This window comes from Neltuma alba, unplaced genomic scaffold (assembly GCF_004799145.2).
Source record: "Neltuma alba isolate B1F8T4 unplaced genomic scaffold, ASM479914v2 tig00011479_pilon, whole genome shotgun sequence".
NCBI classification, from domain to species: Eukaryota; Viridiplantae; Streptophyta; class Magnoliopsida; order Fabales; family Fabaceae; genus Neltuma; species Neltuma alba.
This window is the reverse complement of record NW_021636148.1, coordinates 110,058-135,921: the sequence shown is the minus strand read 5'-3', so window position 1 is coordinate 135,921 and position 25,864 is coordinate 110,058. Positions and strand designations below refer to the sequence as shown.

At 33.4% G+C, this 25,864-nt stretch overlaps 2 protein-coding genes across 2 annotated transcripts in view; one reads left to right on the top strand and one right to left on the bottom strand.

Annotated features, from left to right (window-relative positions):
- Positions 1–11,740: 11,740 nt before the first annotated feature.
- LOC114713884 (protein RICE SALT SENSITIVE 3-like) lies at positions 11,741–13,382 on the bottom strand. The gene is made up of 6 exons (XM_028898551.1): positions 13,212–13,382; positions 13,059–13,115; positions 12,853–12,984; positions 12,631–12,730; positions 12,479–12,520; positions 11,741–12,377 (listed from the first exon to the last, which is right to left on the bottom strand). Exons 1-6 carry the CDS (start codon positions 13,346–13,348, stop codon positions 11,919–11,921), a joined length of 927 nt encoding a protein of 308 aa, XP_028754384.1. The 5' UTR covers positions 13,349–13,382; the 3' UTR covers positions 11,741–11,918.
- Positions 13,383–20,988: 7,606 nt separating this feature from the next.
- The window catches only part of LOC114713924 (WAT1-related protein At5g40210-like), a 35,088-nt gene continuing 30,212 nt past the window's right edge, over positions 20,989–25,864 (top strand). The window contains exon 1 of the mRNA XM_028898606.1: positions 20,989–21,265. Within this exon, the coding sequence (XP_028754439.1) occupies positions 21,027–21,265 (239 nt within the window). The 5' untranslated portion in view covers positions 20,989–21,026. The remainder of the gene's footprint in view (positions 21,266–25,864) is intronic.

The following is a 25,864-nucleotide window of genomic DNA, read 5'->3' as shown; positions in this document are numbered from 1 at the left end:
GTCGCTTTCGATACATCTTTGGAACCCATTGATAATGGATCCAAACCGATCGAAAGGAATTATTATGTAACTTGAAAGAATAGGAAATGAAGAAGCAATAATGCGTAGGAAAGAGAAGGTTATGAGGAGGAAGAGGAGCAGGAGAAGAAGAAGAAGAAGGTGGACGTTGTAAAGAGGAAATGAGAAATGAGAGGGCTATAAATGATATGATGAGGGAAGACCAAGTTGGGGAGTTATTGAGTTATTGGTGTGGCCATGTGAGCCGAGCCGCAATATAGTTCTTTTTTCCTTGGCTTCTTGGATTTATACTTAACCACAATAATATCTTGTACAAGATGCACTGGGGATTTTCATTTCCATAAATAATTATACATTAATTCTTATTCATACATCATCCCTTCTCCTGTTATCCACATCTCCCATCATTTAAATAATACTGCTGTTGATTTGATTAATTGGACTATGATATATAGATATTTAATATCTGCAACATTATAAAATTGATTTCTCTAAGTTATATATAATACACGCATATATGTTAAGGTGTTTAAATTATGGAAATATTTTATATTCAATTGAAAATTTTTACGTTAAAGACGTGATCAACAACTTTACTGCTCATTTTTTCTTTTTATATTAAGGAAGTTTAGACAATGTATCCCACTCCATCTTTTTCACTTTTCACTTTTCACTTTTCTTGCTCAATATAATTGAAATATGAAGGGCATGGATAAAATAAAACACATGTGAGTGATCATGATTGATATATAACTTAATATTTTTTTACATATGACTATTTAATTGCGCTATATTTAAGCATTGTCCGGTATAGGTGGGGATTTTTTTCTAATTTTTTTTTTTTTGCATTCACATGAACTTGAGACATTCTGTAATTTCTGTTTAAGCATACAAAATCCCTTCCCTCAAGACCAATGCACTATATATAGCTTAATTTTATTAGAAACTAAAACAACTTAATAACTATTTATGAATTTAATTTCACCCCTTTAAATGAAAAAAGAGAGAGAAGAGATGCTAAACAGTTTGTTACATTTATATTACTGTAAATACAACAGACACAGACTTTTCAAAATGCGTCATTATTTGATTTATAAATATGTCTGTCATTGCATTATTATTACTATCTCATATGTTTAATTTAAAAACTCATTTAATTTTTATTTTAGTCCTACATATAAGACATAAATTTATTTTGTTTTTCATATTTATCTAATTTTTTTAAAGTAGTCCTTGTAATATGATAATTTTAGCTAATATACTTGAATAATAAGAATATTTTAAGAAAGATAATACTTATTTATTATAAATAATTAATTTTACTAATTTTTTAATTTACTCATATTAATTAACCAATTTTTATATTAAAAATCAGAAGTAGTATTATTAAAAAAAAAAAGGAAGATGTAGCCGAAAAATGAGAAGGGAAAATTTGAGTCGATCGCACGTATGGCTTGCTTGTCGTATAGTCTAGGCGCTTTAGGGGAAAGGTGGGGTCCGATCATGAGGGCTCAGGAGGGCCCACAAGCACGTGCCAGATGGCTTCCTGGCTCTACCTTCTCTCTGTTACAATCGTGCGTGTCCTAGTAATCCTCGAATCCGGACAGTGGCTCTTCCCCCGCACGTGTCGACCTCCTCATTTTATTAATTTATTATTATAATATTACTATCTGTATAATCTACAAACAACAAAATGTACTACTATCTTTTATTTTTAATATAAGACTTTATTTGATTTTTATTTTGATTCTAAATATAAGACTCCAATCCATTTTATCTATAATATTGGTGTATTTTTTTCTAAAATAATTATTCTAATAATAGTAGTTCTAATTAACACACTTGATTAATAAAAATATTTTAAGAAAAACAACACCTATTTATCACAAATAAATAATTTAATTTATTTTTTTAATCTTCTCAATTAGTACTTATAATTAAAATTATAAGTAGTTTTTTTTTTCAAAAGAAAAATTAAGAAAGAAGCTCCAGAGAGACTATGATGATTCCAGATAAAGAATATGATCTGTTGCGTGACGGTCCATGGTAACCGAAGATCGAAGGTAGCAGTAAATGTGGCGGCCGATGGATGGATGGAGGGACCACAGGAGGAAAGGTGGGGGAGGCACGTGCGGGGCCACATGCGCGGTTTCCGAAGGTGGTGAGGTCCAACCAGGTTCCAGAAGAGAGCTTAGCTGCATCCACGGTGCGTGATGTGATCAGATTTCAAAAATCTTAAAGCTGACGGGGCCCACCTTCACAACTTGGGACAGCTTTTTGACCCTTTGGGATTTCCCTCCCTCATCCTCATATTCTTCATCATCATCATTATTATTTGTGTTTAATTAGCTGGCATAACTGGATAGACTTATCCTAACATTGTCATCGTTATTATTATAATCCTTCTGTCCTTAATATAAATCCATTTAATTAATTTGATTAGATTAAAAAGTTAGGTAAGTTAGTTAATTATAAAAAAAGTTACACATTTTTCCTAAAACACCATAATCATCTTTCTTAATATCCAATCTCCCTCTTCTACTTGATTGTAGTTGAGGGAGTATTCATAGGGGTAATTTAGAGAAAATTGATAAATATGAGAAATAGGTCTTATATTTAGGACCAAAATCAACTCAAGAATTAAGTCCTATATTAAGGACCGGAGGAGTATTATTATAGCAATTTCGGTCATAACTATAAGATCCTGTTTATAGATTAAAAATAAAATCTTATAATTAAGAGAGGTAGTATTATTTTGCAGACATATATACATGAACTCATGAAGAATGTCTTTCATCAAGTGTGGCCTTTTTAAAATAAATTAAAGGACTGTGCATAATATAATAAGATTAATTCACACCAAAATTCACAAGGTTTTTATATCCCAAACGAGATTTGTAAAGAATTCTGGTAGTCCAGAAGAGACTCGTATTTTACAAGTACTGAATGTAAAAAGTATCTCATTAACAATTACGTTTGTTTTTTTATTTGTCCAATTTCATAATTATATACTCCCCCTGGTAACGTCTATTTGGTTTTAATTTGATCTCAAGTCCTATATATTTTATTCTGTCTTCTATATGCGTTTAAGTTTGGCTTTAATTAAATAGGAAGATGGGTATACATGGGCCATCCATGTGATATATTTGAGTCAGAACATGTAACTATATCATATGGAGATTATTAGACTAAAATATCAAAGTGTGTGTGAGCGAAAGAGAGGGTATGGGCAAGATTTTTGCCAATTACTGCAAATATTGCTTCACGCATGTGAATAGATAATATTCCTCTGATCCCTAATATAAGACCTGTTTAACTAATTTGATTAGATTAAGGAAATTAGACAAGTTAGTTAATTATAAGAAATGTGACACGTTTTTCCTAAAATACCATAATCATCTTTCTTAATACTCCATATTCCTTTTCTACATGATTATAGCTAAGGGAGTATCCATAAGGGTAATTTAGAGAAAATTGATAAATATGATAAATTGGTCTTATATTTAGGACCAAAATTAACTTAACAATTGGGTCCTATATTAAGGAACGGAGGAGTAGTTGTACTCAGAAATGGGTATATTATAATTATGAAAATCCAATTCTTTTTTGTTATCAGTAATACAGGGGCGTGCATTCTAAATAATACCTCATGTTATCAACCATAACATAATAAATGTTTTATTTTATTTTTTCAAATATTTTCTACCGTTAGATATATATCCTACGGAATGTTTTATATCAAATTCTGAAAATTAAACCGAAAAACAAAAAGAAATCCAGAGAACAGTATTTGGGAGGAAAATGGAGCTACACTAAACTATGGTGCGGTATATACTGCGATAAATATAGAATTTGCCTCTTAAAAGGGAATGTTTTTAATTTTGGGGTCAAATGTTGACTGTTGGTATAAAGTCCACAAAATCAAACATAGGGACGAGGCTTACATATATATATTCGATGATTTGATTTGAAGTCTATAGATATATATATATATATATATGCTTGATCTAATTTTTTTAAAATAGTAATATAATTATTAGCTGTCGAGAAATTGATGGCAAAGTGATGTAATTTGAGGATGCAAGAAACATGCATGTTCCCATATCCCAACATTGAGCATGAGATAAGCTATCATATTATTGCACGTAAATCATCATGACTTTTTGTCGGTTCAATTTTTTTTTTAATATACATATATATGCGCGTACCGATATTTCCCCACGCCCTTAATCATATATTATTAAAATCGATTTAATTAATCCATCATGAAATTAACCACATGAATTGATCACAGATAATGTGAAGCAGCCGTATCTGATTTAATTTGATTTATTTTTATCAGTAATTTAGTATTTTTCATTATTAGAATTAATTGTTATTATTGTTGCCATTTTCATTTTCTTCTTATTATTATTTTATTATAAGTACTTCTTATTATTATTTGAGGGCATCCTTGGATTGAAAATTTAAAATACATTGCAGTTATTAGTTTTTTTTCTCTTGCCTTCTCTTTCTATTCCCTCTTCTCTGCTCTTCTTGCTCTCTGATTTCTTTCATTTTCTCCCTCATTTTAACATCACAGTGAGAAGCCATGTATATCAGAATATGTACAACTTAAATATAGTCGCTGATTTACAATTGTGTTTATGTTTGTATTTGCAACTCAATTCCCAACAAAATTTTAGGACATATAACTAGTATTAAATTGATCTTTTGGGATTTTAGCGTCATTCTCCGAAAAACTTGTCAATAATTAATTTCCTTATTCAGAACTTATTTACATTTTTTTGACTTTATGTATATACACGTACGTAAAGGCCTCCCAACATATTTTCCAATTCATTAAACGCAGAAGGAGCCTAGTTTAAGCGTGGGAAAAAAAACCGCATTGGGTGTTCCACTCTGTTTTAATTTCTTGCATTGTGTAGAATTGGACATAAATGGCGTTGTTAATAAAATCATTATATATTATATATCTATACTATGATATGTTGAGCTAGTTAACTAATTTGAGAAAATTAAAAAAATAATTAAGTTAATTATTTATAACAAATGTGAAGTGTAAAAACGAAAGATGGAATTAAATCTCAACTTTTAAGTTTTTCACATAATGACTAGTGTTTCGCGAAATCAATCATGTAATAATGAAAAGTGCTCTTAAAACATCATTAATTAGTTTTCGGTCCCAAATATAATACTCATTTTATAATATAAATTACATTATAAAATGAGTCTTACATTTAAAACTAGAACAATAGTACTGATGTTATGTTGCATTTTATTTTGCGAAATTAATCTAGTAACTCTATATTCAATTCAATGTAACCTTTACTCACTTTTTTTCCCCCATTCACACACTCAATCCCTAGCTATAACTAGCTATAGCAATATATATAGCTACAGCTATATATATATTAAGTAAACAGATCCACAATATTTATGAGTTTATATCAATGAAAAGCAAACTCAAATAATGGGGGGTCCCCTATTTGAAGGCTGAGAAAGTTGCAGAGAGTTATTGAAACCTCAATGCCATGTGAGGGCCTGATGGCGACTTGTTTAGACAGATTATAAGAGACTCATAAATCAGGTGCGTTCGTACCTGAGCTTCACATTCATATATTTATTGCCTCTTTATAAATGCAAGTCGTGTTATTGAGAGTGAGTTTTAAAACAACAGTAAAATTGTTGTCATGCGATTTGGAGATTACGGATTCAAATTCTGAAAACAGTCTCTCTGCATTTGTGGGCTAAGATTATGTATGTTTATCTAGCTTGAGACCTCATCTATTAAGACTCTTGTGCACTGGGTCGCCCTTATATACGTCATGTTATTATTAGTGATTATGGGTGGAGCTATAGGTACTTGCACTGTCGTCTTTGTGATGATCATGTTGTTCTTCCTCGTGCATGTGGGGTTTGCCCACTTTTCCCTATATCTCTCACGTGCGTTGTCTCACTTATTTTTGCCCCCTCTCCTCGGTTAGGTTCCAGCACCACACCTTTGAAAAGATGATCCAATTTTAGTTTATGAAAGTCATCAAATACTAAGCAGACGTGTGGCACTATGTTGTGTTTCATCGATCACAGCTATAGAAGGTTCTGGGCCTTGAAATTGTTTCAGAAATACTCCTGGACTATTAAGATTTTGTGGCATATGAACGATCGATGAGACATATCGACCGATATTGGAGCCGACCAAATAAGCCAATCATGAATTATTTAACCCATGCATGCCTGCATGTCATTTTTGTACAGCTCATTTCAGCCCAATTCAATATAATTTTCCTAATCGCTGTTATGAAACTGCTCTTTTCTTGGACCCTACGTGGGGGTACACTTCATCTAATCCTAATGTTAGAGTCAGATAACTTATTTATAATTATAAATATTTAAAAAAATAATTAAATTAGTTATTTATAATAAATGCTTATTGATTTCTTCAAAACATCTCCTTTAATTATTAGTCTCATTGGCAAAAATTCCCTTTAATTTATATGCGTGCAAAGGAACAACTTAAAAGCTAATCACTGAATTGAAGTCCTACATTTATAACTAAAACAAACCTCTTAACTAACCCATACATTTAGCACAAGAGAAAGTATAAAATAAATCAACATCAAGCTAAGTGCCCTTAATGTTATATATATAGTTGCCATGAAAAGTCTGGATAACTTTTAACGCTTTCACCTAATTGCTTATATATATCAACGTCTAATCACTTGATATTAATTAACTGAAGCTATTAATTAATTGCTTAAACACAAACGATATAATTAATTAAATTAAATTTACCATTCCTTCACAAATAGTGTATCCATATATATAGTTGGAGAAAACAAACAATGTGTTATGAGATTTAAGTGAGATAATATGATTGATAACAGAGCAAATTTGGAGAATGGCCATACAGGAAACAGTAACATCATGATTAGAACATGTATAATAATATAGAATTTAAAGCGACATGAATGGAGAGAGTGAGATTCGTAATATATGGATGGTTGGTGGTGAAAGTTTAATGGAGAAGAAAAGAAGAGATGATGGGGAAGATAAGTGAAGCTGGATATTTGGGAGCGTGTTGGGCGGAAGCATGGCTAAGCTCATATGCCTGTGTGGTCCATTTGGGTCCATCTCTTATAACTCATCACACTCTTCACTTCCACGCCTTGTCTCCCTCCTTCCTATCCGTCATCACGCCCCAATCATTCATTAATCACTCATCACACAAGTTTAACTCAGCTTAATTAATTAACTACTCTCTTGCAATATAAAATCTAGTTGAAGAATTCAATTTAGTCTCAAATATAAGATTTTAATTATTCACACCAGTCCTATTCTTCTCTCACCCATATTGCTAGCTAGGGTTTGCCTTGAGCTCCGAGCAAACACTTTTTATCAGAGGTTCACTGATCGATGGAAGTTTGCGATGAATTTAATGAAACCATGCAGCGGGAACGTACGCAATGGTGGAAATGAACTTTAGAGACGTGGCTGCGAGCTAGCTAGCTATTAGTACATCTGTGTGAGAGAATTTATGAGGGAGCAGTAATATCTTCTGGTAAGTTTCTGACCTACAAAACCTGATCACAAAATGTACTATCATAAATTATATATATATGCAAAGGGTGAAACGTAAACAGGCGCAGAGTCTCATCATTGTACAAAAATGGTGAACACCCATATAAAGTGATAGCAGCTATAATATAAATCATGTGTCATTTTCTGTCATTCTCGATCAACCACATGGATATACGTACGTGGATTGTCCGGCCGGTGAGCACAGGCTTTATGTATCTTTTTACTGTGAGCATGCGCAGCAGAATCATTAATTCATAATTGTGTGCAGGCATTTATTTGGTTTTTCAGGTCACATATGTGTGAAAAGTGTTGAGTTCATAAAAGAGAAAAGGAAGGTAACTAGAGAGTGAGGCAGGGTATTATTTGTGGATGTTGGAAATGATGGTCTGGGTATATAATATCATTTGGTTGGATTTGGACGTATGAGATATATATGGATACATATGGTGAGAAGAAGAGGAAGATGTTGGTATATTGCGTGTGATAAGAGTGAGGGAAGTTGCATATTAGCTGGATCTTGTTGTTCCAACCTTACGCACATGCTTTTCCCTTGTTTTCCTCCTTCCTTGCTCTTTCTTTCACCCCTCAACTACACTTCATACGCTTTCTACCCTCCTTTCATTCAATATGTATGTTAAGATATGTCAAAGTGTGTGGATTTCACTTGAGATGATAAGTCTCATATCGGATAGAATTGAGCTTAATAAAACACACACACATCCATATATATGACGAGTGAAATAACTCATAAGTCACTAATCTTAAAGAAAAGTGATTCAATAAGTACTTGTGTGTGAAGAAATTTGCATGTCATGTGTAGATCGTTTAAACTCGTTTAGATTGGTCTTAGTTATATATAAAAGCTTGAATCATTAGATTTAATGACGAAATCTTATAATTAGGACCAGATGTGATATTAAATAGAGTTGGCTTTAGAATTGAAATGCGTGAAGTCAAACCTACTACTTAATTATATGCATAATCTTCCATCATGATGGGGGAAACATATATGTATATATATTTATTTACACAAAGCCAACCCATAAAAAGCAAACATAAGATTATAAAATAAAATTACGTGCATGGATAAAATATCTACAGTGACACAAATTTTCGATATTTCTTCTCAATTAACTATTTAAAAAATATAATCGAATGAAAGATACAAAAATGTCCCGTCACCACAGCATCTATAAGACATTTTTCCCATTCCCTTAAAGATAAAAAAGAATCCCATTTATTTTACTGTCGAAATTAATATGAAGTGAAGCAGATGGGACACAATGCATATGCTATATCACTATATCTCATATGAGTACAACACAACACGCGCACGCGCACACACCCTGCATACGATATACTTCCTATAGTCCTAATTATAAGAGCTAATTGACTAATTTAAGAAGATTAAGAAAAGAAGTTAAGTTAGTTATTTATAATGAATAGATGTTATCTTTCCTAAAATATCCTTACTAATCAATTGTATTGGCTAGAGATATTATTGTTAGGAGGACTATTTTGAAAAAAAATACATAAATATGAGAGACAAAATAGATTGGTGTTTTATATTTAGGATCAAAATAAAAGTCAATCAAGGTTTTATATTAAGGACCGGAAGTAGTATATCCCACTGGACAACTTGCATTGATTAATAAAAAATATTTTTTTTTAATAAAATTGAATCAAGGTGACCAACATTTTCAGCTGATGTCCTCCATATACACAAAAGTAAATGGAGATGGTGTAGTTTCGTCTAATATTTAATACTAGTGATTAATTCAAATTCAAGTCATATTAGGCCCCAATCAAGAAAATAAACTTTTTTATGAAAGTGATTTTCAATATCTTAATACATTACCCACAGTGTATATGATTCACTAGGAGAGAAATAGATAGAAAAGCGGGCACCTATAATTATGAGGCGTGGACTAAAACAATTTTTTTTTCATCTCCGTCTCCTGATGTATGGTTCTAGAGGATTTTTTTTTCCTTTTAAGTTTTTTTTTTGACGAAAGCTTTTAAGTTTAGTCTTTTGGTTTATTAGTTCAATTTTACACTTTTTTAAAGAACTCGGAACGTTTTTCATGATGATACCTTTTTTCGACTACGCATAGGTATTTTGTTATTGGAGACAATTATATTCAATGTATTGTTGGTCATTAAATGTGAATTTTTTTTAACAAAAATTTAAATATTAATCCATTACGTTGCGAAGGAATTCTCTTTTTATTAAACCCAACCTATGATGACACCTTTGAGTTTGATGGAACCTTTTGAGCTTGCAGATTCTGTTCCCCCACTCTGACAACAAAGCCCACAGACTCGGTTATCTGATGGTTCATATAAAAAGCTCTTGGGAGCCCAGTATAAGTGCTTCAATGGGCCAACAGGGCCCGGTCGGTTTATTATCAGAAATCAAGCGGAATACAGTTGGGTTTTTCAGCTTTTCTGACTTATATGATTCATCAGGCTTCTGGGCCTCATGGGCTGAAAGTCCACTAATAAAGTGACGTAATGGTTACCAATTAGGTGACGTTTGGAACCCTTGTTCATAGGTTCAGCTCGCGAAAGGGTTAGGCTTTCTCACTAAAAAGAAGGGGTTCGATCTTGAGGAGTGTCACTTTGTTGTGACTCTAGTCACAACGCTAGAGAGGTATCTCCACAGCGTAGTGAAGTTGAGAGAATTTTACCTATTGAGCTAGAAAAAAAAAACTTACTTGTTATGCTCCCATGCCGGAAGGGATATGCCTAATAGATTAAGCGTTAGGTGCTCTGTCCTTAGATCGTGTGTGAGTCCAACCCCTTTCCTAAAATTTTTGTACCAACAAAAAAAGTGACTTCTGGAAAATACTGAACAATTAAATCAAATCATTGCAAGCTTAGCAAATAGCCAAGTATCTAAAACTCGTCATATAATATAAAACTGAATTTCTACGTAACAAAATTTGATTGAAAATCTATCACATGCTCCACCGGATTTGACTTTTTAAAGGCAGGATTTAAGGTTTAGAAAATTTTATTCCAAAATTCTTTTTCTTTTTGGCAGAATCATCCCGAAATTATTTGAATTGATGATTCATGTGTTTGGTTAGCGTTATGATTTCATATTTAATTTCAATCAATGTTATTTTCAGCGTAAAATTTAGTAGTGCTTCTTTTTTTGTTTGCAGGAACTAACTAAGAATTTATTTTATTTTAAATATAAGCTTTTAATTAATGTATATTTTTTTATTAGTTATTTTTTTTACTATGCCTATTTATTTTACAATGTTTTCACTGAAAAGGAAATTAACACTTCCATCCAATTCTTTTTATAAGGCATTTAGAGGAGAATTTTTTTGATATTTTTTATAAGGTATCATATGAAATATTTATTATATTTTTTAAAATTACCTTTATTAATGTCCATTTATATATTCTAAATTTGGCCCTTTCGATTCTAAAAGATGGGTTTAGCAAGGATGAATCTGAAAATTTTATTAGTTTTCAAACAGACCTAATAAATTTTAATAAAGACTTTGAAATTGACCTGTAAAAAATCATAAGAGTAGAGTCAATAGTCAGGCAAAAAAAAAAGAGAGTCAATAGAATAATCGGGGTATTGAAAAAAAATTATCCCAAATCATTCTAACTTAACGTATCTTCATCTGAATAATTACCTGACCACATCCAACGTTTAAAGCCTAAAGCGCCACGCTATATAACCTGCCTGACTCCTAAGTTAAAGGATTTCCCATTTTGAAAAAAAATATTTTAATATCTCTCCCTTTTAATTTTGTGGATCCTTTTCCTCACTTCCAATTTCGGGATTCACAATGTACGGTACTTTTTTTTAAAAAAATATGATTGGTACTCTGACATGAGGAACGTGATATGAGGCGTGGGTATCATAATTAATTTTTAAAATCTTATATATTAACTATAAAGAATGATAAAATTGTTTTTTTTTTTAAACCTCATCTAAGGTTTGATCAAATTAAATTTATTATTGTCATGGAATATTTGTAATGAAAACGATAGAAATAACTGATATTGTATATGATACTAATTTTTTTTTATATTTATTTTGTATACCTCTCTAACTGCGTTCTGGATAACTAATTTATAATTATGAAGGAAGAATAACTAAGGAGCATGCAGAGAATCACAAGATGCCAAAATTAATTCCAATAATACTTAATTTAACTACTTACAACAACGTTAGAACTCAGAACTAATTTTGATCCCTCCCATGATTGAGAAGCCTAAATTTATGTTTACTAACATGGGTTTGTTAATTAATTACTTACTCAAAATCCCCCATCAGTACTCTTCAATTACTAGCCCATCATATTCCTTTTATGCATGGAGTTGCTTGTCTCACCCATCTCCATCATTTGAGGCTTATATTCATCCTCAACATCTTCCTTCATCACCTGAGATGATAAAAACAGAGACTCTGACTGTGGCGGAAGTGGTGGCCGTGGCGGCGGCGGCACCACCACTGAAGGTAGTTTAGACAGCAAGGCCTCAAGGCTTTTCATTGAAGGACTTAAATTCAAGTATGGGTCATAGAGAAGTTCAGGCCCTGGCCGTTGTTGATCTGAAACTCCACAACCCAATCCATGAGAAAAAGAAGACGAAGACGATGATGATGGGTGTGGTAATAGCACTCCTGGGATGCTCTCTATGTAACTCAACATTCTCCTTAATTGGACCACGTAGTTCAGGTCTTCTATCACCTTCTGAACTGCTCCCAGTTGAATAACACCTTCTGTCACACTAATCAGTGCTATGGTCTGCAAAATATATACATATATTCATCGATCGATGATCTCACTGAATCTTATGAAGGAGGGTCTCTCTCTAAATGATGAAGTGGAAAGTAACAGTTTCATACCGTTATACCACACTGGAACTGGGCTTCCCATGTCCTTGGATACTGTTTAAAAAAAAAAAGAACAGTTGATGGATTTGACATTAAATTTATGGTTTTATTGTGTTGGATTGAGGAAGAACATGTTTACATATGTGGGGTTTTTGAATTCTCACCGATTCTGCAGACGCGGAGGCCAAGTTGATTTCTTGATCTTGAGTAGGTTCGCTGTATATCCACTTGTGGCTGCGTTCTGCAGCAACTTTTCCTATCAACCTGCTGGTCCATGAAAGCTAATTAAGAACTCTTTTAAAACAGTTAAAGAAGTAAGGAGTAATGCAGTAGTACAGTGCAATAGTTGGGTAATTAGGTTAGTAATGGATATTATACAAACTTACCCTTCTCCATAGTTATAGATCTCATGCGACATCTTGAAGAACAGCTCAGGTTGCAACCCTTGATAGTAATTCCCATTATAAACAGATGATGAAGCTGCAAAATTGCAGAAACCATCTTCCCACGCCAATATCCTGCATTATGCATTATAACGAGTTTAAACAGTATATAATTACAATAACATAATTCAGAAACCAAGCCCCGGTACCAGTTCCTTCTGTTTCCTCTTGATCTGTCATAAGTCCCTTGACCTTCCCACTCCCATCTATTACCAATCCGACCATGCAACAAACACAATCATTAGCACAGAACTAATACTATGTTTGTGTTTTTATTTCAGTGACAAAATCCTGATGCTTACTTGGGTGGTGGGTAGTTTCTAGGCAAGATCCTCCAGAAGACTGCATATACCCACTGAGAATTTTGATGAATGCACAGGCTTCTCAGTGTGTGTTGAAGAATATGTGTAGCAGCCAGTGGACTGACATGTTCTTCCATAGCCTTCAGTTATACAACCAATTACAGATGCTCTATCTGATCTTTCTTCTTCACTTTCACTTTCATCATCCTCGTTTATATAAACCCACCAACTAGGAAAGTTCACATTTATTCTTCCATCTCTCTCTCATCAGTCATCACGCTCGCATTTTCTTGTGGGGTATAGAGGGTGAAAATTGGAGCTAATATAATATCTTATATGCTTTTCTGGGACCCCACCAGTCTGCTTCCTTCTCAGTTCCTATAAGACCTCAGTTTTCATCTTTCTTTGAAATTCATATTCACCCAAGTTCATGTACAGCTGTCAGAAACAAAATAGCCAATGTTACTCACATAATAATATACTCTTCCGGTCCTAAATATAAGATCATGTTTATAGTGTGTAAAAAGATTTTATATTTAGGATTGAAGGAGTATATAACAACTATATTTTTATTAGATCATTTTAGTATTTTATAGTCTTTTAGTTCAAGGCATTGCATAAATATGAAATGGGGGTGTGTGTGATTTTTCTGTGTGTCGTTTAACGTTCAGTTTTCCGACACTGTTTAAGGTAGCTACTGACCCTAGTACCAGAAAAAGTTCCTGAACCGCAACCATGTATCAAATTCAATCCAAACAGATCAATACTGCAGGTCATAAATTTTGCAGAGGATGATAATCTTTGCATCTGTTTTTTTCTTTTCTTTTCTTTCCCCCCTTCCTTTCTATTACTATATATTACCATAATTATTATTACCTTATATGTATAGAAGGAGAGTAGGCGAAAGCGAAGTATCAGCCATACATAGATAACTGTGTGATATAGTGCTCTATTAATTATTGCAGTTGCAGGTAATAATGATAATTACTGAGTCAATATAATAGCATCAGAAATAAAGTCATTATATTTACTTCACTGCTGTTTTTTGCTTCATCCATCAGAGGTACTGGTGGCCTTTGTGATGCCACAATGCAAGAGAATATGAATGACTGGCTGGGGAACTTGTGGTCACCTTGCATAGGGTAATATATATAGGCCGTAGGCCTTGTTTGATTCTGTGCTACTTCTATGTTTTCAAAAATTGATTCATAAAAAAAGAGATTGTTAAAAGCTTTTGTTCTATAAACAGTTCTGGATTCATCAGAATTAGTACTTTAAATCAAGTAGCTAGACTGGTGGGCGCGATAGTCACATTATATATATATATATATATTACACTGACGCGAATCCATACTCAGGACACACTGCCATCTGCAGAATCTTGAGAGCTTCTTAGTTCTTAATGACTGAAAACCTAGGCATGCCATTATAGTACGTCCTTTCTTAATTTCTTTTCATTGGAAAAGGATTTCATTGCTTGAAAGAAGGACGACAAAGTAATTAGCCTACTAGATGCATGCTCTTGTGGAATTCCTATTCATGTTCATGGATGTTTAATTGAGGATGAGCTTTGAAGTAACGATAAGGTTGCTATCATGTGACTTGGAGGTCACAGGTTCAAGTCCTCAAAATAACTTCTTCGTTTGTGAGCGTAAGTTTGCATATATTTGTCCCTTCTCAGGTCTCACTTGGTGAGCGCCTTGTGTACGTACTGGTCTGTCCTGGATGCTTGTTATAATTAAGTTTAATTGTACTTAATATGAGACTTTGCACATCAACTCATATTCATAACATATAAAAGACGGATTACCTAAACAAACAACCTATCATTTACCATCTTCTTTCTTTATATACATGGCATGTAAAAAACAATATATTGCTATATATATGTCTCCATGATTTACTATACGGACATATCAAACAAGATGTTTTTCTCGTTTTTGTCTCCGCCTGTGTATTATGTTTGTTTGCACCAGAGAGAGAGAGAGAGAGAGAGAGAGAGAGGAATGAATGATTGAAATGGCGCACATAATTGAGAAGACGTACGAGATACTATGCGCAAATTAATAATAATGAACGATTTTAGTTAAAAAGGGCTAAAGTGAAGCTATGGCTCTTTTTCTTTGCCATAATCATGTTTGGTTCGAACGGGATGATGATCATAAGGGCATGAAGGTGGACAAGACAGACAAATTCTACAGAAGGTGATGTAAGCATTAACATTATCAGTTGAAATGCTCTTTGGATGTTTATTGGGAGAAAGCTGTGTTCCACTCTTGCCTTGTGATGTGTTTATCAATTATTTGTGTCACACACACATAACGTCTATATATATTCAGAAAACACTACGAAAATTTAATCACAAAAAGTCCAAGGGAGGGAAAAACAAATTAATTAAGAAGGCCACGGGAAGAGATCGAATTGGTCAAGAGTATTGCGTGTTGAAAGTATAACAGTGATACAATCATCAAGATACTCATCAAAGCTAAAGTGTCTCTGGGAAACCAAACACAAGCATTTATTGACAAAGTCTGGCTTTCAGAAATGTCTCCGGCAACTCGTTGTGTCTCTTAATTAATTTGGTGGCAGTTTTTTGGGATAATGGTTGGGGTTACGCACACACATCCCACGCGTACGGTGCTTTAAAAATTTGAAGGTTCTGATAAAAATCCACTTGACATATATAACTATAAGTATTAATCTGCTTTAATATGGTGCTACGTACGTCACACATGCATAATTAGTATTTGTCGGTGGCACTGATTATATTTAAATATGATGACGAAGACCCTATATCAAGTTCTAGTTTCATCCTGTCGGGCTTATTCCCATTTCCCAAATGGTTTATGAGAAACAAAGAATATTAATTACTATTGAAATTAAGCCTTCACAAACAAGATAGGATTAAAACTAATACGAATATGATTAATACATAATTAAATGGAAAATGAATTACACGTGCAAAAATTCAAAAAAAACTTTTAAAAAATAATTTTAGGTGTTGGGTGGAGGGAATTATATATGGGCACTTTTATTACCAGTAGTTGTTGCAGCCGACAAATATGGGTGGAAAGAAGCTGTAAAATTAAAGTGGAAAGCCAACCCCCAACATTGAAATAAACGAAGAAGCTGGATGCCACACGGCTCGACTTCTTTCGACTATTACTTTACATCTTTAGTATTAAAATTAATTTGACTTTCAATTTAATCTTAAATATAATATTTTAATTTATTTTGTTTTTCATATTTATCTATTTTTTTAAAACTAGTCCTTGTAATAGTTGTAAAAAAAATTATTAAATAATAGTTCTAACTAACACACACGATTAGTAGAGCTATTTTAAAGAAGACTATGCCTATTTATTACAAACAGGTAACAAATTTTTTTAATCTACTCACATTAATGAATTAGCTCTTTTATTAAGAACCAGGCTATTATCATTATTGAACCCTCACTCTTCTCTGGATCCTCGGCATACATGAAGAGGCACATTACAAAGATACTATATATGTTTGATTAATCAAATCAAGTACCCTCAATTAATAATTATATACACGTTTTTAATTTACAGTTAATAACGAAAATTAATATATCTAAATGAGTGTTGGTCCTCTAAATGGCAGCATGCATTTACGGACGTACTTCAATTTTACAGTGAAAAGCATTTGAGGGGTCGCAAATACTAATTCTATATGCGCCCTGCTCACGGACTGGTATTACGTGCTGTCAAAGTTACTAGCTAGTAAATTCTTTTTAACACTGTGATATAATATTGTGCTGTAGAAACAGTGAACTGTATAAGTGTATATATATATATACATATATATTTCAGAAAAATTCATATATATGCACTTCAAAATTAATTAAATGCAGCCCAAAAGTCAAACTGAAAGCGATTGATCAAGCTTAGCTCTTTAATATGGACAAGTGACATCCACTACCACTCCCCCCAAACACAATATTATATCTTCAAGTCTCATCCCATGAAGGTGTTTCCTTATCTGCTGTCTGTGTGTGTGTGCGTGTGTGATATACAGCCATCTTCAACTCTCTCCCACACACACAGACATGTTGTTGCATCAAAATTCAAACACTACACACAAAGAGTTATCGTACGTACGTTTGGACATGAGAGGTCCACACGTCTAGCCTGTAATGTTTTGACATCCATCCACTAATTAAAACGTTGTGATTGTGATTGTGTTTTTTTTGTTTTTGTTTTTTAATGCAACAGACATCATACCTGCTGTTCGCCACAACAAAGAGCTTGCAAATAATAATTGGTTTATTACGTTTGGGCTTGTTTGGAATGCAGCTAGGAAGCTCCCTCCAAGCTGACTTTTGGAACCCTAAAAGCTAATTGAAATTAAAAAAAAAATTTATGGTTCGTATGGTTCTCCAGACAAATGATTTTTGGCTAAAAATCATATCTAGGTTGAAGTAACTTTTTTTATTTCCGACTTTTTTATATTTATATTAATAATTTTTTTTATAAAATCCTGTCCAAATATAAATTATATTATTTAAATAAATTCTTGCCAAAATTTTAATTTAAAAAGAATCAGTTAAGATGAAAGTCGAATTTTTTTTTTTAACCGATATTAAGAAGGCATTAGGCATGGAGTGTGTGTGGCGTTATGGTACAAACACGATGCTTTGTAGTTCATGATTTCAGTGAATATATAGGTACGAGAGGGTAGGCTTGTGATTTGGGGAACTGGGACTTATTTAACAGCATGCGTTCATAATATGTCATGTCAAGTAAAGTTGAAAAGACGGCACGCATCCTTAATGCGTTAATCATTTATTTTGCTTCATCATCTCCGGTGTAAATTGCATATGAGGACAGATTTTGATCTTCAATTTGGAAATTATTTACTCCCTCCATTTTTTCAAAAAACCATTAAAATCGTACAATTCAAGATATTAGTTAAATTTAATTAGAAACAAAAAATATATAAAAAATATAAATAAAAATTTATTACAAAGAGATAATAAATAACATATATTTATTGATAATAAAAATTGAAAGGCTAGTTTAACATTGTAGGTTTTCCGACAAAAAAAAATTGTAACTATAGAGTATTTGACTCTTCTATTTAGAAACACACCAAATGGAGTAATTAATTATATATAATAAATAGATGAAAATTAAAATACAAGTACAAATAATGAATGTGGGAAGCGAGTTCATGTATCCGCAACAATGATTTTGTGGGAATTAAATAATATCGGAGAAAAAAATATTAGTGTCAGTTGTTAAGTGTGGAAGGTGGTCTGGTAAAGGGTAATTAATGAGAGGGAAGAGAGGAAGCGTGTGAAAGGGACGTGAGATGGACAGAGTGGGATAGAATTGGCGTGTCATGTACCTTCCCACAGCTGTGCCTCGACTCAGTAGCGACTGAGATTTATGGATGGAGCCTCTCTAGCCCATTCCTATCACATATTTTTGTTTTCTTTCATAACTCACCAAAATTAATATAATATATTTAATTTATAGTTGTTGTTTTTTTTCTTATTTTATACTCTTTCGGTCCTAAATATGAGACTTATTTTATAATGTAAATTACATTAAAATATAAGTTTTATATTTAGGATTGAAGGAATTACATTACAAAATAAATATTATATTTAGAACCGGAAGAGTACCATATACTTTTCTGACTCTATTCATGAACCATTTTTAAAATAATGTTTTAACAAAATTTAAAAAAAAACTTTAAATTAAACTTACTGACTTTGTTTTAAAATTTAATAACATTTCAATTTTGGGGGTAACATATACATTTTTTGTTCCGATACAGCTGGGGGGGTAATATGTTGAAGGAAGGAGGGAGTTTAGTAGGAAAATGTTGGTAGCTAAGGGTGAGTGTCCCAAAATGAAAGGCGTGGAAGGTGGATGGGAGGGAACATCGTACATGTTTGGACAATTGGACGCACATTATGGTATTCCTACTCCTAATATCAAACAAAAAAACAAACAGCCACCATTTCAGTCCTCCCCTCGAAAACCCGGGTTGACTGCCACCTGTCCCTAACCCCCCAGTCCCTCCACTTCTCTCCATGGGCCTCCTTATGCTATCTCTTCCCACCCCCCCCACACACACACCCAAAAAAAAAAAAAAAACAGTAGCATAGTCATAAAATCTAATCAAATTAATTTAGGGGCAAGGGAGATATATTAATAAGTCCCATCAAATGATCAATCCCACTCCTTCCCGTCTTTTTCTCTTGTTGTATGCAGCAAAAGAATGTCCCCCAAAACTATTTAATACTCTTGATATTATTTATAAGGTATTTCTAATATATTTTTATTTTTTTTAATTTTATTAACTCTATTTATAAAATTAAATAACTTTTTAAATTTACTATTATTTGTTATTTAATATATATAATTTTTAAGAAGTTAATAATCTATAAAACAATAAATTAGGGAATAAAATTGTATATTCATATAATAAATTTAGCTGAGCGATTTATATTAATAACAAAAAGAACTCTCTTTCTATAAGGGAGAGGAGTGTTTATTAATTACCAAATGTTTAACTAGTTCGTAATCTAAATTGGTGCGTCATTCTATTCATCATCATGGTTGGTGATTAATTCCATAATCCGTGGACTGGATCATGTATGCCTACAGATGACCCACCATGATTTGATGGGGCGCTATCAACTGTAAAAGATGGAAGGGTTGATGGGCTTCGATCAAAGGCCCCGATTGGGCGACAAGCCCATCTAGCCCTCTGTTCGATTTCCAGCCATGGCATATCGGACTCGGGTCACACAGAAGCCCTGATAGTTTTTTTTTTTTTGAAAAAATAACCTTTGTTTATAATATTTGAAAAAAAAGTGCTTTCAGAGATTTTGTTCGTTTGTGATCATGTTTGAAACGTGTGCCGTGAAAATTTACTTTCTCCTTATCTTTTAAAAAAATTCGTCATCTTTCATGAGTGCCTTAATAAATTATTGGCTAAATTTGATGGTTAGTGGAGCATATTTTAATTCATAAAATGATGCACTACATAATATTCGACCACCAAGGTATAAAAAGTAGACGGATCTTTCCATTAAACTTGAATTATATGGTCTTTTCCTTTCTGATGCAGTGAGTGAAAAAATGGGGCCGGGCAAGAAATTTTTGTTTCACTTTTCTCTATTGCAATGCTCCTATCTATTTTCAAACATGAAAGAAAAAAGAAGAAGGAAGAATTGTAGTTAGATGCTAAAAAAGGATGTAATTACCTTAAAATACCAATAATAAGTGAATAGCAAAAATTACTTGTCATTGCCTTCGGTGGAACTTGTCGCTACATACTCTTTATGTTGTCAATAGACTTTAAGGTAATTAAATTCCTTCTTTGAAACTTAATTACAATTAAAAAAAAACAAGATTTGGTTATACTATTTAAATACAGTTTGGACAATTTAAATTTCAAATTTTTAGCACATAATTTTGAATAAAAAATATTTTTAATTAAAAATTAATTTTATTTTCGATTTTGTACACCTTATAATATTTTTTAAGAAATAGATCTAAACTGCTTGGGTGCTCATCGTTCAGAAACATTTCCTCCGCCGTTAAAATTTCTTTCCCCTCTCTTTTGTTGAACCAAACAGGGTCCTAGTTCTAAAAAGAAAGTGGGGCATGGAGCACCTATGTTTCTTTTTCTTAATAAAAAAATTGAAAACGACTAAAGCGGGCGGGGCAGGGCAAGAGGAATCGTGTCCTGAGGTAACAGGCGAAGCTGAGAGTAGAAAGAGTCAGAGGAAAGCGAAGCAGGGGAAGGAGCAAGAAAAAACAGAGCAGAAGATCAATGGAGGATCTGAAAGTAACAGTATTAATGGTAGTAGCTCAGGTGCTTGAGGTAGGCATGAACACTCTGATCAAAGCAGCCACCGCCAAAGGGATGAGTGACTATGTCTTCATGGTCTACTCAAATGTCATGGCTTTCTCTCTCCTCCTTCCATCTTCCTTCCTTTATTACAGAAACCGACCTTCTCCCTCCATCACCATCTCAATCTTCTGCAGAATATTTCTTCTCAGCTTGCTCATGTATATATATTATCCTTTACGAAGAAATCAAAAGGCTCTGTTTTGATTACTTATTTGCGTATCATCAATCTGAATTCTGATGATGTGTGCGCAATTGTGGAGAAACTTGATGGATTTATGGTGGAATTTGTGGTAGTTGTGCAGCGCAGACATTATTATATACAGGTATTGGATATAGCTCTCCAGTTCTTGCTTCAGTCATGTCTGATCTCTCCCCAGCTTTTACCTTCCTTCTTGCCATCATTTTAAGGTGCGTCACCCACCATCTTTTGAACTTCAGCTTCTTTAGTTTATGTTTGTAAGAATGCAAAGAACGTTCTTGGGAAAATAAACCCCTAATTAGACCCGACAGCTATGATCCAGCACTGCTGGAGATGGGATAGTGAAAAAGTAAAACCAGATGTTAGGCAAATTTGCAGATATGAAAAAGTGGAGGTAAGGCAGGTGAGCAGCCATGCAAGGTGTATAGGGACAGTGTTGTCCATTACAGGAGCGTTAACAGTGACACTGTACAGAGGAGAGGCAAATGGGGGAGATTCCAAGGTGGAAGATGGGTGGCTTCTCGGAGGCATTTTACTTGCACTCGGCAACTTCTGTGTTTCAGTCATTTTTAACGTCAAGGTAGCTACCCTTAGCTTTTCCATTATTTTTGTTTCTGCGTCCCTTTCGTGTTCATAACCACTCAATAATTATTGCTTAATTACACTTGACTTTAATCTAATTTCATAAGCACCTCTGTCGCTTCTATATGTTTGTATTTTGGGTACAATTTTTTTAAAAGGCCACTGGACCCTGTATAATTTATTTGAGGGCATAGAGTTGACAAAAGGGAGCAATTTTATCACTTGGTTAACTGAGTTAAACGTCCGTTTGGGGATTTTGTGAGTCCCACAATTTTTCCATGCCTGAGGTATCTCCATCGTCCATCAAGGACGCGACCAGCCTCCTCAACTGCCATTAACCAGGCATCGTCCTCCTCAGCTCAACTTCTCCAAACTTGTATTTCTCCTCTTCCTTATAAAGATCTCTTCAACTCTCATCACTCCAACTCATTCACCATTCAACTCTAATTAACCAACGCCTTCTGAATAATATTCTCTCTCTCTCTCTCTCTCTCAAACTTGCCCTCTCTTACTTTGACGTCAGGTCACATGGCTCTAGAAGCTCTCAAGTCCCCCACCGCTGTTCCTTCCTCCTTCCCTTTCGAATTAGACTCCAATTTTTATTCCTTGCAGCGATGGACTAAGAGCCCCCGTCTCGACCATCCTTCGTCGTGCCTAGGAAGAGTATCTCGCTCTCTGTCTCATTATGATGGCTCGCGGTGGCACTAACCCGCGCCGGAGGGGGAGATCATGCTGATATCAAGATGAGCTCTTTGGTTTTGTCTTGACTCAAAACATTTATCAACTAAAAATTAGTTTCGGCTAGGTGAAATACTTGGCATTTCCATTCATGAAAAATTGTATTTAAACTACTGATGCATCAAATCCTTTAAACTTGCTACAAGAGGACTTGATGAACAGCAAGAGCTTCAACTGAAAAGAGAGATGAAAATGGTCGTTGAGAATGGTCTGACCTGAATCTATGAGAGACAGGTAAAGATGGGAGGCAGGAAGGCCGGTCAAGGTGACAACGGAAAAGACAGATGAAAATATTTTATGCTTGAGAAACGGAGATGATAGGGAAGCTTGGTCAAAGGGAGGAATGGGAAAAATTTGTGGGGCTCACAGAAAAGGAGTGGAGAATTTTTATTGGAGAGTATGAATGACATGGAGACTATGTGAGAACCACCAGATTAAAAGTAACCACGGTTTAGGTTTGTTAATGAGAGTGGTAAAATTACTCCCTTTTGTCAACTTCCCTACATCTTTGCGTCCAAATAAATTTTATGGTTGCCAATATCTCTTAAAGTAAACTTAATTGAACAAAACATCATATTCCTCTGATTTTTAATATGAGACTTAATTAACTAATTTGGGTAGATTAAGAATGTTAGTTAAATTAGTTAACATATCATGTTTTTTTAAAATATTTTAAGAATCTTTTTTAATTCTCTGACCCTCTCTCTCCTACTTGATTATTGTTGAAGAATTTTAATAGGGTTGATTTGGAAAAAATTAGTAAACATATAAAATAGGTCTTACGTATAATATTAACATCAACTCTTTAATTAGGTTTTATATTAAGCACTGAAAGATTAGCATTAAGAAATTACTCAGATATATGGGGTCCGCAATTACGCTTGAGGCTGCAGCGCATACTTGTATTCATTCATTCAAATGTAAATTAAATTCCTCTTTGCAATAATTCATCTAACATTTTAAAATATATTTTTAATATATTCTAGGTGAGTGTTAAAGAACAATTAAATCATTAGTTCTTTTTTTTTTTTTTGCCAACTTAAGTTATTATTGTATTGATAGTAGTCATGGTACGTACATCCGAGTATGCAAGAATTTTTCATATACAAGGAACCCGGGCATTATCTTTCAGTGCTTCATAATCTCACAGGCATCAGCTCGAACTCATGCCATGTGGTTTATTCAAAGCAGAAAACTACATGACGCATCAGAAAAAATACTTCTTTCCCTGAGCCAAGTACCTTAATATACTATGAAGATAAAATTTTACCATAAAAAAATACTCCTCCGGTCCTTAATATAGGATCTAATTATTAAGTTAGTTTTGGTCCTAAATATAAGACCCATTTATTATATTTATCGAGTTTCTTTAAATTACCCCTATGGACACTCTCTCAACCATAATCAAGTAGAAGAGGGAGAGGTGGTATTAAGAAAGATGATTATGGTGTTTTAGAAAAAACATGTCACATTTCTTATAATTAACTAACTTACCTAATTTTCTTAATATAATCAAATTGGTTGAATGAGTCTTATATTAAGGATCGGAGGAGTACTTTATAGTATTGGCTTAAAAAAAAACACTTAAAGTTTTCTTCGAAGTTAGGGCAATCTCTTTCTCCCTTTAGACCATGAGTGATTGTTTGTCTGCTAAGTTCATGAGTTAGGACTCATAAAATACTTTAAATATTTCATAATGTTAGATGAATTATAAAATACTTTAGGGTGTTAGTTGCAACTGAAAAAAAATTTAAAAGTGTTAGATAAACCTTAATCCTAATTTTTTTAAAGGGCCGATATTTCTTTTTGTGTGGAATAAACAAAAAATGATACACACATACTTGGCTCGATATATATATATATATATATATATATATATATATATGCAGACATGGATAATGAAGGAGTATCCTGAAGTTGTGATGGTGGCAACCATATCATGCGGCTTTGTGGCAGTGTTATCCGCCATTGTTGCTGTCATTGCTGAGATAAATAATGCTCAAGCATGGACTCTTCGCCCTGATCTGGAGCTGGCCGCTATATTATATTCTGTAAGAAGCATACAACAAACAAACACCAGATGCATCATATATTTAACTTATAAAATCTGATATCATTATTTGGTATAATTAATACTAACACATTATATATCACATATATATTACTTGCACATTATATATATATATATTCATGTTCCATAGTAATCGCTAATATCATTGATATAAAATACACATATGTAGAGCATCATTGTCGGATTAGTGAGAAGCATGATGTATATATGGGCATGCGGAAGGAAGGGACCTGTCTACGTCGCCATGTTTTCTCCTTTAGGGATGATCTTCGCTGTTGCCATGGGACTTATCTTTCTCGGCGAATCTGTTTCTCTTGGAAGGTACCCTATAAGTTCCAAAAATTTCAGATTTATAAGTTAAATTTTGAGACTTTTCCCCCCCTAAATATATGTATAGTTACAGGATAATTATAAAATGATAATAACGAATATTTTTGTGTTTCTTGTTGATGAGGCAGTGTGATTGGTGGTGGGGTGATAGCTATTGGGTTTTATGGCGTTCTATGGGGTCAGGCTCAGCAGGAAAAGATGGCTTTTGAGAAACAAGCAATTTGTAGCTGTGTGTCTTCATCATCGTCTTCTTCTTCTAATAATGCAGGGCCTCTTCTTCAGAACCAACGTGTGTGAAAGTGAAATATTAAGGGTTAGGGTGGAAATTTGTTTTGGAAGTTTTCCCTCACAAATGCCAGGTATCTAAAAGTATTTTTGAGAGCAAAGTTGCCCCAAAAGTTTAAAATAGTAGCAATATTATCTTTTACCGTTAAAAATATTGATAGTTAACGTCATTATTTTAACTGTCAACGTTAGTCTTTTGACAAATAGGGATAATATTGCTATAATTTTAAACTTTTAAGACAAATTTATTTCAAAAAACATTTTCTGACACCTGGAACTCATGAACGAAAATTTTTGAGACAAATTTGCACATTAATCCAAATATTAATATGATCAGTTGTTTTTCATTACTGATGGAAGTATAGTCCGCATACGCGCAACTTTATAATTCTTTGGTTCTTTGTATGAGGGTGTTCACAAATAGTCTACTTAACTGATCTGTTGATGTACGGAAATCAAAATGTCCAATAATATTTAACGGACGTCAAAGGGAATATAACCAAATCATCAATCGTGTTAGATAGGCATTAACGGCACGAGCTTATAGATAGG

Excerpts from the sequence above, each read along its gene's own strand:
- LOC114713884 (XM_028898551.1), bottom strand. The coding sequence starts at position 13,348 with ATGGAAGAACATGTCAGTCCACTGGCTGCTACACATATTCTTCAACAC. Across the intron at positions 13,116-13,211 it reads AGAAACTACCCACCACCCAA|ATGGGAGTGGGAAGGTCAAG; the intron begins GTAAGCATCAGG and ends GATTGGTAATAG. Across the intron at positions 12,378-12,478 it reads AGTTCCAGTGTGGTATAACG|ACCATAGCACTGATTAGTGT; the intron begins GTATGAAACTGT and ends TATATTTTGCAG.